This window comes from Lissotriton helveticus, chromosome 3_1 (assembly GCF_964261635.1).
Source record: "Lissotriton helveticus chromosome 3_1, aLisHel1.1, whole genome shotgun sequence".
Taxonomy (NCBI): domain Eukaryota; kingdom Metazoa; phylum Chordata; class Amphibia; order Caudata; family Salamandridae; genus Lissotriton; species Lissotriton helveticus.
Window position 1 is genome coordinate 363169870 of NC_136061.1, and position 18297 is coordinate 363188166.

Consider the following 18297-nt stretch of genomic DNA (forward strand, 5'->3'; position numbering starts at 1 on the left):
ACAGAGTCTGCTGTCTAGGCATAGAGAAATACTCTGTTTGTGGCTGCAGCTTTGTGTGTTTGTCATTTAAAAAAAACAAAACGTAACAGTCTGACATCTGCGAAGTCCTGAATGTACAGGGGATCTAGAAAAGTCTAGCCGTTATAATTTATCACAAATAAAACAACTTGGATTTCTATATTGCACTTCATACAAATATTTTGGCATTTCTAAGCACTGTAATTAACTGGTGTTACTATTACATGTTTTAATAATTCTTAATTTTTTAACCCGGGAAGGATGAAAGGCTGAGCTGGCTTTGCGTTGACGTAAGACCTGCATGTTTCACAAGATATCAGCAGACACCCCTTAAATTGTGGCACCAATTTGTTGGAATGCAATGACACTCTTTGCAGCCGAGAGCCTGTCTTCTTTATCCCCGTACCCCACCTTGTACAGAAGCAGTGAGAGAAGTTTCAAACCTTAGTTCAGTAGTAGGCTAGCACTTGTCGTAAGGTCACTGGAATGTAGATTCCGGCTTTATTTGTGGGTAACTGCAAAATCCCAGCTGATGCTTTCCTGTGCGTATTCTTTAGGACTGACTAGAGGAAAAGCTTTACAACATAAAACGAGGAATCGTTTCTGAGGTCCATCTGAGACTGGGATGACTACCAGCAAAGGTCTGGTAAAGACATGTGGTCTGATTCAGATCTCTGTGGATGGGTTAGTGCTTCACAACGGTGACGGATATCCCGTCCACCAAAATATAAATCCCTTTATATCTTATGGGATTTATATTTTGGCGGATGGGATATCCGTCACCGTTGTGACAGACTAACCTGTCCGCCAAGATCTAAATCAGGCCTAAAGTCTTCCTGCCTCTCACCAGGACTTTGAGATGCTCAGAGTTTTGGTAACTCCACAAAGCTTCGTGAGCTGATCAAAGGCCATTAAACAATGCCTGGTCGGAGTTCGCGGAGTTCTGCGCAGGAAAAATCAGCACGAACGGCACTATATGCAGCACAAGAGGGCGCTGCTTCTTTCTGCCGCCCCAGTAGATTTACTTGAGTGGCAGCTTCCGAACTGTCAACAAAGGTTTCTCAACACGAGCGGTCGTGACTATCTGCGACCGCATGCATTGAGAAAACTCGCTGGGAGGTGGTCTAGCATTGGATTTTCCTCGCTTGCCAACTTAAAGGGCGAGGAGGAACTCTGTATGCTCTGCGGAGTGCAGAAAACCACGCAAACTCAGTGAACAGTCGAAGTTCACTGCCCAGGCCTACATTAAACCCGTTTAGGCCTCAGCTTGAGGGTTCTCCTCACTGGTAAGAGAAAACCTTCAGGCGCTTTCTAAAAGAAGGACCTTAAAAGAGACACCTTCCAGTGTGTTTGATGGTCTTCACTGTTACTGGCTATTTCTTCTATTTTTACCCTTCTCCACAACGACTTGACAAGCCTATCCAACTTTAGACACTCACTTCGATGGAGCACAGAGACCCCTACTGCTCGTTTAAGCTCTAGAAAAATGCTTCAATTCTAAGGTAACGTTCTACACTCCATTAATGAGACTGCCTAAGTTTGGCACCGCAACCAACTACTTTAACCCTTTGTGTGTGTGTCAGCCGGCCCCCGGCCGTCCGACGTCACGGTGGGCGTGTGCAGAGGACGGCCGGGGGCCGTCCTGACCACGCCCAGTAATAAATCATCCGCACCGTGGCGGAATTCCAGCCGCGATCAACGGGTTAGCAATCACTATTCCATATAGATTAGCACTGAGTTACATAGAATCTCATGGTACCCTTCACTCAACATGTTGAAACTATCATGTGTGCCTTTGCTTTGATTTTCTCTGAGGACTCCCAGCTCTACCATTCTTGCTCCTGAACTTCGAGTAACAAAGACTTTAGCCTGATACACCTGGAGCTAATGAACAAGAAATCATGAAATACCTTAAACCAGCACCCGATAAAGATCTCGCAAACCACAATGCTGTCTTCAAGGCAAGGATAAATACTTGGCAAGCACCACGGTCAGTGTGTCATTCTCATGATCTAGGGCAAGGACCTACACCATAGTGTGGGTGGAAAATACTTAAGTTCCAAAGCCAGCATCCTAGGTCACTAGCTTCCTTATCAGGGGGACACCCTGGTCAGGACCCTGCAACGAGCTGTAGACTGCTTGGAGAAGGAGCAACCGCCTGCTGGGGAAAAAGAACTTCTGACCTGCATCACCCAGAGCAGAAGCCTGCCCTGTGTAGTCATAGGTCAAGCTGCATGGGGATTAAAGAGATGTGCAAAGGACTTTGGTCCTCACCCTGCTGGAGATTCTGAACCTGCCTTGGGGGAAGAGGCTAAAAGCAGTGTGAAGAGGGGTTCTGGAAGAGTGCTCTGCAGGGGCAATCTGTCTAGAAAAAAGACTGCAGCTGTGAAGGAAGGACAAAGAACAGAATCTGGAGATCAGGAGGCCCCTGGAAGGTAATGATAGAGACTGGAGCCTGCCAGGAGGAAATAGGTAGTGATAGCATCTCTTCAGAGAAAAATGTTGGGATCTAGCTTTGTTACAGGTCTTGAGCTGACTGAATCTGGCAAAGCTTACAGGTCCTGCAAGTTGCTAGGCAATCACACTGCACAAGGAAGGACCTGTGGCTTCCATAGTGAAAAGTCTAGCTGGAGGTTTCCCTTAGCTATTTGATGTGAGTGCATTGTTAATGCATCATTTCTGGTCTAGTCAAATGTTTTTGTCGTCAAGTGAGTAATAGTAGGGCCACTTGAATGTTGTTTTAGGTCTGCTTAGGCAGAGACCTTAGAGTCATGCTTCAATGCTGTTGAAGCTTGTAGGAATGGGTTACCAAATGTGAATGCCTTGTCAGTAGGGCCGTAACAAGCAAGGTTTGTTTATCCACACTTGCAAGAGACTTAAGAGTTGGACCCAAATTGCTGAGGTTCTCAGCCTATAGATGAGCAAACCTGCCCTCAACATATGCTAGGAAACTATCCATCGGAGAGGTGATTTCCATGCAGCTCTAGGTTGTCCCACACACACGACCTGAGGAAGACCCACCTGGAATATTCCTAGTAACTACGCAAATTTGGGTCAAATCGTCGACGATCAGATCTTTTGCCTGTGCTGAGTGATTATTCCTAGAGGCCAATTCACATTACAGGCTGTACTTAATTTATGGAAACAGACAACCGTAATATTCCAGACAGGCATTGTGCAGGCGATTTGCACTGCAATCGGATTTTCATTTATATTCTATGTTTTCAGTCACAACGTTTTTACTTGTCACGTTGTACAAGCACTTATTAAGTATGGCTGCATTGATAAAGTCTGCAGGCCTGTGTCCATCATGAAGAGTTCTTGTTTTGCAATAGAGTTGGCTAGTGAGATTGAAGGGTGCATTTTTTTTAATGGGTGCCTGGTGAATTATTAGCGATAGATTAATGGGGTTAGATCCAATCTGTGATAAATCTTTAGGGAAGTTGATTTGTACCCAAGTATTCTTTGAAGCCACTTTTAGGAAATGTTTGACATGTACATATTATGTACATACAGCAGTAGTAAATTACCTTAACTGATACAATTAGGGCCCAGTGATCCCTGGATAATCTTGCCTTCCCACCAAACCAGTCCTCACAAAGGTGCAGATGTATTTTTGCAATATAATGTATATGTTTTGGTCACTCTCCCCATCACCCTGCCTGGTGGGTTTCTGAAGGGCACATTAAGCATGCTCTTCTTTTAGATGTCATTTATAATTGACTAGGTTTTAAACTGTTTCCCAAGTTGCCATTTTAACTTGTTAGAGGAGAACACATGAAAGACTTGCAGCTTCTTGTAGAAATAAAGGATTTAGGTTTTTGCAAGGGTTTAAAACATGTAGTGAAAAAACATGGGGAATTCCTAGGATACTCAAATGATTCTGTGATCATTTTCTTGCTGGTGTCTTTCAAAGGGAGCAATGGCAACCTGAGCGTCCAGAGTTGGATCAGAGGTGCCCGCAGCTTAGATGGTGGCAAAGACTGATGGTGATAGCAGTCAATCAATCAATCAGGGGTCTATAAAGCACAGCTACTACACGGAAGGTCTCAAGGCACTTGGTGGGGGGGCAGGGGGGAGGCGTGCAGCTCCTGGAAGTCATAGAGCCAGCTCTTGAGGTCCTTCAAGAACTTGGGGAGTGATGGTGTCTGTTGGAGGTGGAGAGAGAGGGAGTTCCATGCCATGGCAGCGAGGACGGAGGAGCGTCCTCCAGAACTTGATGTGTGGTACCGTTGCAAGGGATAGCTGGGCTGAGTGGAGGGACCTTTGGGGTGCGTGGTACGCGAGGCAGTGGTTCATGTAGGCGGGTCTGGTGTTGTGAAGGGCCTTCTAGTCGTGGGTGGGAAGCTTGAAATTGATTCTCTTCTTGACGGGGAGCCAGTGTAGTGTCCATAGGTGTTTGCTGATGTGGCACTGGGGCAGTAGGTTGAAGACCATTCTGGTGGCAGAATTCTGGACATTCTGCAGTGATGCCCTCTCTGTTCACTGCACATAATCTGATCACAGTGGAGCACATTGTCATCATAGTATAAGGAGTTGACAGCTGGCAATAGTAGGCATATATGTGTGACAGCCCAGGCGACCAAGGAAGGTCTGGCCCATCACTTACTACAGTGCATGGGATGAGGACTGGGGCTGACACTCTGGTAGTCATGACTTAACTTTAACTGGGACCACAGCAGCTCAAGACAGCATGCAGAGAGTGCAGCAGCCAGAGGACCTCACAGAGGAGATAGTGTGCTGACCCCTGGAGGCCAACCAGATGATTCTCTCGCCATGAGGCCTGCTGATAACACTCCTCGGTGTAGCAGTGACCCTGAAATAGCAAGTGTGTGAGACTTGGTGAGGTTAAAGGAGCAGGTGAAGACTGTCACACATGCTTTTGCCTTATTTGTAAATTCCTGCCATACATTGTGTATGTGAAATAATTGGAAAAACGAATAAAAACTGAGAAACCACAAAGGAGGAAACCAAATCATGGAAACACAATTTTATGGAAAGATGATTTTAAGGAAATACAAAAATATTGAAAATTAAACAAAACATTTAAATCATTTGAAGGAATGATAATCTTAAGGAAAGTTCAAAATTATATCATTTTGGGAGGTGTTTAGGATAAGTGAGGGTTTTCTTTGTTCAAGAATGGGTGATGTTTAGGGGTGATGGTGGCTTTTTAGGAGTGAGAGATGAATGGAGTCCAGGTGAAGAAAAGGGGCTTTAGTGATAAGAGATGGGTCAAGTTTAGGTGTAGCTATGGTTTTTAGCTATCAGAAATGAGTGGAATTTAAAGATAGTGATGAGTTTTTAGACTTTACAGAGGAGTGGAGTTTAGGGATGATGAGGTTTTTTTAGGGTTCAGAGATGGGTGGAGTGTAGGGGGGTTGAGGGGTTTTGAGATTCAGTGATCGGTAGAATATAAGTATACGTGGAGTTTATGGGTAGAAATGGCATTTAGGGATCACAGACTGGTGAAGTTTAGGGGTGATGATGGGTCTATGACGGAAGTTGTTTAAGGTTGATGAGGGGCTTTAAGAATTCTGGGATGGGTGTGCTTTAGGGGTGGCTGGAGTTTGTAGGGTTCAGGGAAGGGATGGGTGGTGTTTAGGGGTGAAACAGGGTATTAAGGGTACAGGAATGAGGTTGGTTTGGGCATAGAAGGGAGTTTTAGCATTCAGGAATATGTGCAGTTTAGGAGTACTGAGGGATTTTAGGGTTCAGAAATGGATTAAGATTAGGGATCCAAATGTCTTTTAAGGTTTAGGAATGGGTGGAGTTTAGGGGTAAGGAAGGGGTCTAGTTTAGATAGGGTAAGAGATGAGTTTAGTTTAGGCAAAGGTGAAGGATTTTTAGGGGTAAAGGTGGCTGGGTGGTGAGGGGTCAGAAAATTAAAAGCTACCAAAATAAGTGTTTGACAATGTAAAATAAATAAATCCATACCAATGTCCCTTGAAATAAAGCACAGAAAGAAATTCCTCAGACAATATGTTTCTGAAAGTAAGAACTGCAACTATTCCATTTACATCTTACAAAATAAGTATGCAAAAGCCAATTTGAAAAGAAGATATTTTAGGAATTGGTTTCTACTAAATGGTTAATGCCATTCCTTCTGCAAATTTTCATTAAACTATTTAGATGAAATGCTTACTCGGTAATGGTATTTTATACAATTATTTTTCTACGAAATCATATACAACCATCTTCCACAGCTATCTCTGCCATCTTTGTATTGCCTGTTTTTTGGCATCTCCTCTGAGTGCAAAGTGTTCTTTCACCTCCCACTTTTGTGCTTGCCTTTCACCTCCTCAGGGCATAGACAAATCTCCTTAACGCTGCTTCCTATTGTCTATGGCTATCCGGTGGTTGTATGTGATTTCATAGTAAAACAACTACGTGGAATACAAGAACACTTTGCACTCAGAGACGCCCAAAACATAAAGAATAATACGTGGGCCGAGGTAGCTGTGGAAGACAAACTAGAGGGGCTAACACAGTAGCTGATTTGAGAAGGTGCAATACGTGGCAAAGAAAAGTTCCAGTTTTTGGAAGGCCAGCTGATAGAATCGTTCACTACAGTGAGAGAGAGGAAACCCGTCAGAGGAAATGATATTGAAGGGGTATGTCATTTGATGCCACGATTCTATGCCTGGATAATCAGAGAGGAACCCCGCTGAGGATGCTGGGAGTTCCAATGCAGATTGAAGTGGAAACTTTAAAGGTGGATATGTGTGCAGTGCTTGGCGAGTTGCTGAACATGCTGGCAATGTGGCCAATCGTGAGGTGTTCATATTGACTGCCCCAGGTAGTGTGGGAAGATAATGTCAACAGAGTAGGTGCAATGACAAGTCTTTTTGAATACTGATTGATGAGAAAGACTGTTGAGAGCCAAAATTCAAAGGGGCAGAGTGATGACTAGGATGACATTATCCTCGTCTTCCCTGATTGGAGCCCTGACACAGAGTTTGGCGGTGAAGGTCATTGTGATGTTGGTCAGTTTTCCATTAACTTTTTAACAAATTGTCATTTCTATTCTACTGTTGTGTACTTGGGGCGACTGATTATTCTAGTTGTGCAATAATGTTGCTGGTTTTCCTTCTATATTATGTAGAGAGTACAAAGATTAAAACCTGAAAACAGGGTGGCATTGCCAAGATGGCAGAGGCGTAAGATGCACATCTGTCCCCTCCAGTTCAAGCAAGTATCAGACAAATATCACCACCACCTCAATTAAAAAATGAGAAATTCAGATCCCTGCACTTACGGGCAATGCACAAGTGAACTTTAAAGTGTATAAAGAGAATAGACCAGTGTGGCTGCAAAGCGAAGGCCTCCTAGCTAAGATCGAGATGGGACGATCAAGCAAGGGAACCCAGTGACTGAATCTGCACCCAACCTGAGGCGACAGCAGTTCAATGATCTAAGATAAGAGTGAGTACCAGGCAACATCACTGGAAGATACCGATCAGCACAAGGGCCAGAGAGCTAAAGTGGCCCACAATGAAACAGCATAGTAGAGAGGCACCGGGGAGCCTCGACTGCCAACACTTGTGACCATGAATATCAGAGAGTAACGATATGGCTCCACTATGTGTGTGAAGCCCTGCATCAAACTAAGCACACCAGAATGCAACCTTGCCAAAATACAGCAAACAGATTGATCACCTACTCTGTGTCCCATGGAAATGGATGACCCAGGCTTGAAAAATCTTTTTTCTGTTAGGGTTCAGTAATAGGTGGAGTTTATGGGTAAGGAATGGGTCTAGTTTACATATGGTGAGGGATTTTTGTGGATCAGGGATGGGTGGAGTTTAAAGGTAGTAAGAGTTCTTAGAGTTGAGGGATAGGTAGAGTTTAGGGGTTAGAGATAAGTGTTGGTTAGGTAAGGAATAGGGGCTTTAGGGGTAAGGATGGATGGGTGGCGAGTGGTCAGCAAATTTCTAGCTACCGCAGTAAATGTATGACAATATAAAATAAATAAATCCAAACCAATGTCCCTTGAAGTAAAATACAGAAAGAAATACCTCAGACAATGTTTCTGAAAGCAAGACCTGCAACTATTGCATGTACATCTTATTAAATAGGCATGCAAAAGCCATTAAAAAAAAAGGTATTCTATGAAATGGTCAATGCCATTCATCCTGCAAATTTCCACGAAACTGTTTAGGTGAAATAGTTTCTCAGTAATGCTATTTTATGCAATTATTTTTCCATGCAATCCTATACAACCGTCTTCCACAGCTACCTCTGTCCTCTTTGTATGGATTTGTTTGTTTGCATCTCTGAGTGCAAAGTGTTCTTTCACCTCCCATATTAGTCACCACACTCGGCAATTGACTCCATATTCGGCTTACCTTGCACTTCCTCAAGGCATGGGCACATTTTCTTTATGCCTCCTCCTATTGTCTATGGCTTTCCGGTGGTTGCATGTGATTTCATAGAAAAATGATTTAATGGAATAAAAGAACACATTGCACTCAGAGATGCCAAAAAATAAAGAATATTAAGAGGGCTGAGGTAGCTGTGGAAGACAAAGTAGAGGAGCTAACAGAGTTGCTGATTTGAGAAGGTGCAATATGCGGCAAAGAAAAGTTGCACTTTTCAGAGGTTCAGCTAATAGAATCGTTCAGTGCAGTGAAAGAGAGCAAAACCTACAGAGGAAATGGGATTGAAGGGGTTATGTAGTTCAAGGCTATGATCTGATGACTGGATAATCTGAGAGGAACCCACCTGAATGTACAGGAAGTTCCAATGCAGATTCAAGTTGAAAAATTAAGGTGGATTTACATGCAGTGCTTGGTGAGTTGCTGAACATGCTGGCAATGCGGCCAATGGAGGGGTGGGCATACTGACTGCCCCAGGAGGCATGGGGAGATAATGTCAACAGAGTAGGTGTAATGACCAGTCTTTTTGAATACTCAGTGGGGAGAAAGACTTTTGAGAGCCATAATTCAATGGGGCAAAGTGATGACTAGGATGACATTATCCTGGTCTTCCTGATCGGAGTCCCGACACAGAGTTTGGTGGTGAACGACATTGAGATGTTGGTCAGTTGTCCGTTGAGGCTGAGGGTAGAAAGAGGTGGGAGCAATATGTGTTCTCCCTAGTGGACTTGTCCAAGAACTTTTTAGAATTCTTGCCTGCAGGTATAATGGGTGACGATGGAATGGAGTGCTGTGGTAGCTATCTGGTGGTTGCTATTTTGTAATATTGGGATGGGAACCTTGGCTGATGGACAACAGATCATCCTCTAGAGGGGTGTGATGGGTGGCTGATTGTCTCAAGGAAATGGCTAATTTTTGGATTTTGGGTTATGCTGCTCTACCCATTCCTCTTTGGGTCATGTTTTGACCTGAAGAGTTGCAAGACACGTTTGTGAGCCAAGTAAAACAAATGTTATAATTGTGAACAAACTCTTATTTCTATTCTACTGTTGCGTACTCAGGGGGACTAATTATTCTGGTTGTGCAATACTATTGCTGATTTTTCTGCTGTATTATGTAGAGAAAATACAAAGATTAAAACCTGAAAACAGAGTGGCAAGGCCAAGATGGCAGAAGAGTGAGATGCACATCTGTCCCCTCCAGGTCAAGCAAGTATAAGCCAAATATCACCACCATTTCAATTTAAAAAAATGAGAAATTCAGATCCCTGCCTTATGGGCAATGCACAAGTGAACTTTAAAGTGGATGAGGAGAATAGGCCACTGTGGCTGCAAAGCGGAGGCCTCCTAGCTAAGATCGACATGGAACGATCATCAAGCAAGTGGACCCAGTGACTGTATATGCACCCGACCTGAGGCGACAGCAGTTCAATGATCTAAGATAAGAGTGAGTATCGGGCGACTTGACAGAGGGTGGTCGATAAGCAGGAGAGCTCAAGTGGCCACAATGGAACAACAAAGTAGAGAGGCACTTTGGAGCCTCGACTGCCAACACTGGTGACCATAGATATCAGAGAGTAACGCTTTGTCCCCCACTATGTGTGAACAGATTTTTTATGCAATTGTTTTTCTATAAAATCATTTACAGCCGTCTTCCACAACTACCTCTGCCCTCTTTGTATTTTTGTTTGTTTTTTTGCATCCCTGAGTGCAAAGTGTTCTTTCACCTGCCGTGTTTGTCACCAGACTCGGCAATTTAGTCATTCTTGTGCTTACCTTGCACCTCCTCAGGGCAAGGACAAATCTCCTTTAAGCCACCTAATAATGTCTATGGCTTTTCAGTGGTTGTATGTGATTTCAAAGAAAAACACCTGCATGTAATACAAGAACACTTTGCACTCAGAGATGCCAAAACACAAAGAATGTTGAGAGGGCAGAGGTAGCTGTGGAAGACAAAAGTAAGCGTATCTTGGTGCTGAATAACAGATGTTTATTGTTACCAAACTCAATGGTACTCATGTTATTAACCTCAGTAGGATGAAAGGTGGAGTGGACCTGCCAGCATTTGAACTTGTGACCATGAGGTCGAACACCTTCTGTGGACGTATTAGTTCACTAAGCCACCAGAACAGGCATATCAGAGTGACACTATGGCCCTCATTATGTGTGGGCGGTCCGGCATCAAACAAATTGCATCAGCATCCCAGAAAACATCCTTGCAAAAAGGTAGCAAGTAGGGTGATCGCCTACTTTGTGTCCCATGGCAACAGACAACTCCGATCTGAAAACTCCCCCATCAACAATTCACAACAGATCTCTTTCAGAGCCTGAGGGAAAATATCTGTGCTTTACGTAAAAAATGTTGCAACAGAAGCTTAAAGAAATTACGAAAGGCCGGAATGAGCTAAGTAAACAGTGTTCTCATTAGAGGAAACAAGAAATAATAAGGAAATGGAAAAAGATTTGCCATAACAAGTAGTGATATCCTTGCAAGTCCAGGATATCATCTTGCAAAGCTATTTGGCAGACTTGGAAAACCGCTCGAGGAGATATAATGTCAGGAAACCAGGGTCCCATGTAGAGCAGAGGGCAATGACATAGAAGTGTCAGTGCAAAGAATCTTGATAATGGAGGACATATTGATAGCCAATGCTCATCGTGCATCAACAATGAGCGCACCGACCGCTCAACCACCTGACATTCTCATAAGGGCACACTTTTTCTATCAGAAGGAACAGATCATGGAGGTAGCGAGAGAGAGAGAAGTGACAAGGTCAGCTGCGACTGTTGGATCATAACAGGGCATAATACACTCTAGCACGAGTCACCCAAAGGCATTATGAGGAAACCGAGCAGGTACGATGCTGGCAGTCAAACCAATACAGGCAAACTTAGATTCATAGCATCTCTTGGAGCATAGTGGTAGTACTGTAAAACAAGAACTAAGAAAGTAAAGCATTCCATCAATTCTATTGGGATCTCTATACACCAGGGGACCTACCTGACCCAGCCTGAATAATGGATTATTATTAAAAGAATCCCCCTGTAGGGACCCTGTTGGAGGATCAATGGGACAGATTGGAATGCTCAATCACTGCAAAGGAAATATTAACAATCAGTAATTTATTATTTATTTATTTATTTATTAATACAATTTATAAAGCGCATACGTTTGTCCGTGGGCGTCTTGGCGCTATGAAAGTAAGACCAAGTAACAACCAAGTAAGACCCTTGAAATGGGGCAGCTCATGGCCCAGATTGGTACCTCCTAAATGGTATTAAAAAAATAGTGTTGGCCTAACTGGACAGACATTTCAACTAGAGTGTTCAATAATACAGCCAACAACTACTCTCTCCACGGCTAAAGCAAGGATATATGTCCTGTCCTGATGAAACCAGGAAGGGACGCATAAGAATGCAGCGCCTATCATCCCATTCTGTGTTAAATATCGACATGAAACTATTCATGAAGGCACTGATGCTTTGCTTAAAAACCCTGATGCATCTATTGATCCATCCAGATCAATCAGATTCCATAGCTAGACACAAGGTAGGAAACAACCCCAACCAGGTCTTTACCCCTGATAGATGTAGTCAGAATCAAATATTTATATGTGTACCTCTTTGCAACTACAGTGGGGACCTATACTGCTAATTTCCCACACTAGTGAAAAAAACTGAGGGAAGATACCCAACGGTGGCGCAACTTAGCTCTACGGTGGCTGGCATAGCCACTGTGAATAATGACACTGCTACCCAAATTCCTTTCCCTATTTTAGGTTCTTCCTGTAAAAAATGAACCACAACTATTGCTTCGATTCCAATGCATATTTGTGAGCTTCATAAGTGGAGGAAAGATAGCAAGAATCAATAAGAGTGGGCTTGTGCCCACAAGACAGGGCAACCTGGGAATCGCAATCTGATTTGGTATTATCGAGTATCCCATGTCTGATATCTAATGGAGTGGTCCAAAGCAGAGACTGAAAAGCATTGGTTGTTCTTAGACCACATTCTAACTGGGAGACCACAATGAGAATGTCTCAATGCAAAGGATAGACCCATTAATATGACGGATTTCCCCATCACGTGTGTCCCATAGAGTATGGGATCAGGTGGATAGCAAAATGGGAATCACCCTTCGTCCAGTGACATCAGTCTTGGCCAATCCGGTGTTTGCATAGGAATGGACAGTGAAGCTTTCCACGAATGCACTTAGCCCGACACACAAACTTGAAGTATTAAATCCTTCGAACACATGAAGCAGTGCGGGTTGAAAACAAATCAGATACAGGTATATGCAGTTGCACCACTAAGTCATCGATCCAGATATAAAGGCAGAAGCCACGAGGCTCCTCAATCCTTTAGAATGTGCACAATGAGAATTTCTTATCTCTAGGATCTGTAGAATACTGCAGAAGGCAGGAATAGGTGGGAGACTCCGATTCCAGTCCAAGTGGAAATAGAACTGGGCTAGATATAACAGGGGACCAACGGGATAGAAGAATGCAGTGGCCCAAAAATGGGATTACCCATAGCCAGGGCTTGCAATCTACTGGTAAAATTCTCAATGAAATCTCTATAGATGGGACCTCACACTAACAAGCTTCCACGCAACGAAAAAAGAAAGATCTGATAGATGCTGGAGGGGTTGAGAGAGCAAGGGTACAATGTCACCTGCATTATGGATATGTGACAAAGGGATTTTTGGAGGCAAATATTATAGGACATAGAAGAGAAACTGAAGACACAGATCCCTGCGATGCAGTGATATTTTCTTTCGCTTGTTTCCTGAGGGTAACCGGGTGTCATGTAAGAGGGTAACTGTTCTGATGAATACCATGTTGTTAACTTATAAGCAAACTATCCTATTAAAATGGAGTATGGCTTTCATTCCACAAAACCATGACTGGTAACATAGGCTTTAATACATTCTAGGTCTGGAAAATTACACATTCCATTAAAAGTGAAGAATAAACATTTCAGAGCTGTGGGCGCTGCAACTGTGGTACTTAGCAATGGCGTACAGGGAAATATAATGCCTAGAAACACAGAGCCCTTCACAAAGTGCCCAGTGGAACTTGTTCACTTCTCTCCCAGTGAGCAACTTGTGATGTTCCAATCTTGGAATAAGTGTGTGGCGCCTACAGGGAAATGAATCTCTATTGAATAACCTGGGGGTGTGGAGGCAATGGGGAAAAGTTCCTTGGTGGACTTTCTTGTATTTGTAAAATTCAATAAAAATATATTGAACCTTAGACCTAAAACATCCGTTTAAAAATGAACTGCATTTCCTCCATAGCCGCCACCGTAGCCTCCACGTCGCATTCGATCAAAACCAGCTCCTCTGCCCATGCTATATCCTCTTCCGGCACCTGGTCTGTCATAGGGGCCAGGCCGCTGCATGGCCATGAGTTTCCGAGGGGGGTCATAATGAGTGCGTACTTCTGCGCGACTGCTCTTGAAAATTTCAATGTACCTGTGCCCTATTCTTTCCTTGTGTTTCTTTAGAGCCTTTTCAGCTATTTCCTGTGAAGCAAACTGCACGAACGCCTCCCCCGTACTCCTCCCCTGGAAGTCCACCGGCAATGTTATCCCATTTGGCACGATTTCCAACCCCGAGAAGAATTGCACGATCTCTTCTTTACTACACCCGAACGGGAGGCCGCGAAGACGAGCGATGGCGGCTATGGCTTTGGCACGGATAACCGATACGGAAGAGGGTTGACTGATAATAGCTATGGTGACGGAACATCAACTTTCCAAAGTACAACTGGGCACTGTGTACACATGAGAGGGTTGCCTTACAGAGCTACTGAAACTGACATCTACAACTTCTTTTCTCCTCTGAACCCAGTCAGAGTACATATTGAAGTTGGGTCCGATGGTAGAGTAACAGGAGAGGCAGATGTCGAGTTTGCTACACACGAGGATGCTGTTGCTGCCATGTCTAAAGACAAAGCAAATATGCAACACAGATACGTCGAACTATTCCTGAATTCTACAGCAGGGGGCACTGGTGGTGCATACAGTAGCCAGATGATGGCTGGAATGGGGAGCCAGACGAGTTACGGAAGTCCGAATAACCAACCTTTAACTGGAAGCTATGGTGCAGCGTATGGAAGTCAGGGCAGCATGAGTGCGTACGGTAGCCAGAGTGGTTTGAGTAACAGCTACTACAGTAATACCAGCCGACCGTCCTTGGGTGTAAATGGAATGGCTGGGATGTCGAATATGTCCAACATGACTGGTGCCTGGGGAATTTAAATGTTCATTAGACTTTTAAAAAAAATGCAATACAAGCTTGTCATTTATGCTTACTGTAAGTGTAATCGGGACTGTTTTATTTTAAAACACAGAATTAAACAATGGATGCAGGGTTAGACATTCATTTTCAATTATCTATTCCATAGACAACAGTTGGCACATTTTGGTTTAACTGTTGGATTGTAAAGTTACCCTTTTACCTGTTCTACTGTTTTGAATGCATGAGAAGTCTTATGTAAACCCACTCGTATGAGAGCTTTAGTTTAATTGCATTTTTTTCGAGAACAGTTATAAGGGTTTGGCTTTGGTGTTTGTATGAAATTCCAAAGCCACGATTAATCTTGTGTTGTGAAGCCTTTTGTTTGGTGTACTGCGCGATGTAAAGTGAAACTTGTTAAATAAACCTTTTAAATTAAAAAAATAAAAAAAAAATAAAAAATAAATAAATAAATAAATAAAAAAATAAATAAAAATGAACTGCATTTCAGTCTGTAAATAGGGCATTTCAAAGACCTACAATCCAATCTGATAACTTGTTACTCCCTAATAGTGGCCTTGGTGTACCAAGCCATTAAGCATCTTGTGTCTAAGCTACCATGCCGCATGGTCTTTAGCAGTGGGCTACAAAATATGTAGCGGTCAGCCCACTGTGATAAGCAGTCTTGGATTTTCAGAGGATTTACGTCATAGAGTATGGTGTTGAGTGGTTCATGTCACAGACTCCTTTGATCCCAACCAGTGGACTAGCTGTGTTTTTTGGTGCCTCGTCAGTTGGGATGCATGTTTCCTAAAATCGCTATAATCATATATTGAGCTAAATAAACTCCATAGTTATTTGCTGGGCTACATGTTCTCTAGGGAACTATGTCTTGGTTTGCAGAATTGGGGTTGTGGAATCACTGGGATTACAGATTCCTTGCGCTCTGTCTGTTGCATCACACAATCTCTTGTGTTCGAACCTTTAAGACTGCATGATCTTTAATATTAAACTTGGAAGCATGCATAGGTGAGCGGCCTGCTGGGTCACAGTGCCTTTCGATGACTGTATTGGTGTAATGAGTCCCCTTCTTCCGACATGTTGACAAACTAGTTGGCTGGTCATTAGTGTTACTGGTGTTCAGCAAGCTGGCACCAGGGACTTATACTTCTGAGACTTAAATGGCAAAGTTTTTACATTAAGCTCTTAGGGTGAATATTTAAGGATAATTCTGATTCAGCAGCCATTCCTCTGGCCTTCAGCATGCTGGGCTGCAAGCCCATGTTCTCGCTTTATTTACCACTGAGTGGGTAGATTCCTCACGTAAGCACTTTCATGTGCCAGCTTTCAAACATATTAGGATTTTTTCTGCTAGAAGGATGGCGTAGACCTGCCTGCATTCTGCTCAGATAGCAGGATCAGTGAAGCACACCCAACTGCCTTGGATGCCAACAGTGCCGTAATAAACCCGTGGGGGTCCACAGGCAATCAACATTTTGGAGACCTTCTCAAATTATCTCCTATAACATTTTTTCTACATAGCATTTATAGAAACTTCTCGTTTCTTTGAGTTGATACATTTTTTCTATCTTTTGGAAACAATTTAAGAAAGCTTGCTTGTAATTTTCATTCAAGATCAAATCAATATATTAATTTGATCCATTGTCGCGGGACCCCTAAAAGGAGTGGGGTCCTTAGACCGGTGCCTACATTGCCCATTTGGTAATCTTGAAGCTAGAATTATGCGTGATATCTGGACAGGTGGCTCGGCTTCATCTTAAAGCTGCTAGCTATGTTTGGGATCCAGCTCAAGGCTTTGATGTATGAAAAGGCGACGGAAGCCTGTGAAGCCCAAACGCATTTTCTCCCCTTTGTTGTCCCGTCCCTGTTCTCTGAGGGCCGCTTTCAATCCAGGCCTACGTGCGCTAAACGCTCGCGCGTCGCACTGCCCATTAGTATCCAGGGCCTATACCAGTGCGCAAAGGCGCGCCTCCCGGGCCTGCTTATCCGCACTGGGGGCTACCGAGGGAAGAAAGTGTAAACCTGGCTACTGGCTACGAAAACCCTCGCTCATATCTTCTGAGCAGACACAGATCTGATGCTGGAGAGGCTTCAAACCGCTCCTCCGATGGCGCCCCGCCGGCCTGTTGACGGAGTTTTCTGCCGGATGGCTCCGTGCCCGAGAGGCGCGTGGCGGGGACTCGAGGAGGGGTGAGGTTCTGGCGGCTTCTATTTTTAAACATGTTTTTTCGACCGTCATTCAGACATGAACACTTTTGGAGTAAAATGTTGGCATGATGTTCCAATCTGCCATGTCCCTTTCGCTGCATAATAAAGACCCTCATGTGCCAACTGAGCACGTCACTTAAGAAGCGACGGTGCCCACGCAGATCCCGCAGTTCTGCAATTCACTAAACATTGGCCTGAAGTGTCTGAGGGCGGACCTGCGTTTCACGGGGAAAGTCAGCGTATTCGAAGCAAGAGCAGATCTCAAGCTGGGGCATTGAATCAACAACGTAACAAAAGCGTTTATTTTCTATTCAGGGTACTAACGTAGATTAGATGACTGTGAAGACTGGGACACAAACAGAGACTGAAAACAAGGTAGGTGGTAGAACAAGTATTAGAAATGCAACCGGTCTCGCATTTGGTTGAGTAATAGGTGGTAGAACAAGCATTGGAAATGCAATCGTCCTCGCATTTGGTTGAGGAAGGGCTATTGGCATTGTAAATGGCAATGTCTTTTACCTAGGTATTATGGAGTGTATATACGGCAAGTTATTACGGAGGGCCTTAGGGTGTTGGCTCTCATGCTGTAGTAAAGAGCTCCTCGCCATAGGCTTCCGATACAGTTCGCTCTGCAACCCTTCGGGAGTAGCGTAGATGGAGAGATCAAGGAATGCCAGTCTTTCTTTGTTTATCTCCACAGTAAACTATGGCCAGTTTCTACGTTTAAGGAGAAATTGTTCCACTGAGAGGACCTTCCAGAACCACACAAAGGGTTTGTCCAAACAATTGGTAGAGAGACACTACCCGCATTCATTGATCAAGCGCTCATTGAAGCGAGCCAGGAATAACAACCGCGAAGCCTTACTTTAGCCCCCAGTACCAAAATCCCCCATCGAACAGCTGACCTTTGTGAGTACCTTCAGTACTAGAGCAAACAACATTCAAAAGATAGTTCGCCGGCACTGGCGCATTTTCAATTACGATTAATCAAAAGGATACTAGCTCATCTATTACAAAATTACCGAAAGTAAAGGACTCTGGTATGTTTTGTCAGGGGGTGAGAACACCTGGTAAGTGTGTTCATGAAGCCCTCACCCACCAACCTAGTTGGTGGCATGCTTCATCATCGGGCCCACCCAGTGACACCTAGCGTGTCCCGGGTGTGGTTCGACGCTTGATTACAGCGGAGCAGGTATGTTGCTGAGTATGCGGTGAGAAGTGTCAAGGTAGTGATGTTAAAACGGCTTGGCTGGGGTCCCAGTACCCGAGGGTAAATTAAACTTTAATACCTGGGCCTCCGTCAGCGGTTAAAAATAAGGCTATTGGATGTTGGAGGCGAGTTACGACCTCTCACATCCAGTGGTGGGTCGACATGTTTCAGCCAGTGCCTTATGAATATGCTGGCTTTCTTCAGGACCTAAATAAAAAGGTG

General features: G+C 43.9%; 2 protein-coding genes across 2 annotated transcripts in view; one reads left to right on the forward strand and one right to left on the reverse strand.

The window, feature by feature from the left end:
• Positions 1-18297, reverse strand: part of PIPOX (pipecolic acid and sarcosine oxidase) — a 344193-nt gene that overhangs the window by 286252 nt on the left and 39644 nt on the right. The gene's annotated exons all lie outside the window — the stretch shown is intronic.
• On the forward strand, positions 644-14763 carry LOC144824947 (uncharacterized). Its single transcript, XM_078683890.1, has 3 exons — positions 644-664; positions 2116-2453; positions 13930-14763. The coding sequence occupies exons 1-3, from the start codon at positions 644-646 to the stop codon at positions 14657-14659; spliced, it is 1089 nt and encodes a 362-aa protein (XP_078540016.1). The 3' UTR covers positions 14660-14763.

What these genes read in the sequence shown, in the direction of transcription:
- LOC144824947 (XM_078683890.1), top strand. Translation starts at nt 644, where the DNA reads ATGACTACCAGCAAAGGTCTG. An exon ending in TGACTACCAGCAAAGGTCTG is followed by an intron (nt 665 to 2,115) that starts GTAAAGACATGT and finishes CTTCCTTATCAG; the next exon opens with GGGGACACCCTGGTCAGGAC. An exon ending in GATCAGGAGGCCCCTGGAAG is followed by an intron (nt 2,454 to 13,929) that starts GTAATGATAGAG and finishes TTTCCTGTGAAG; the next exon opens with CAAACTGCACGAACGCCTCC.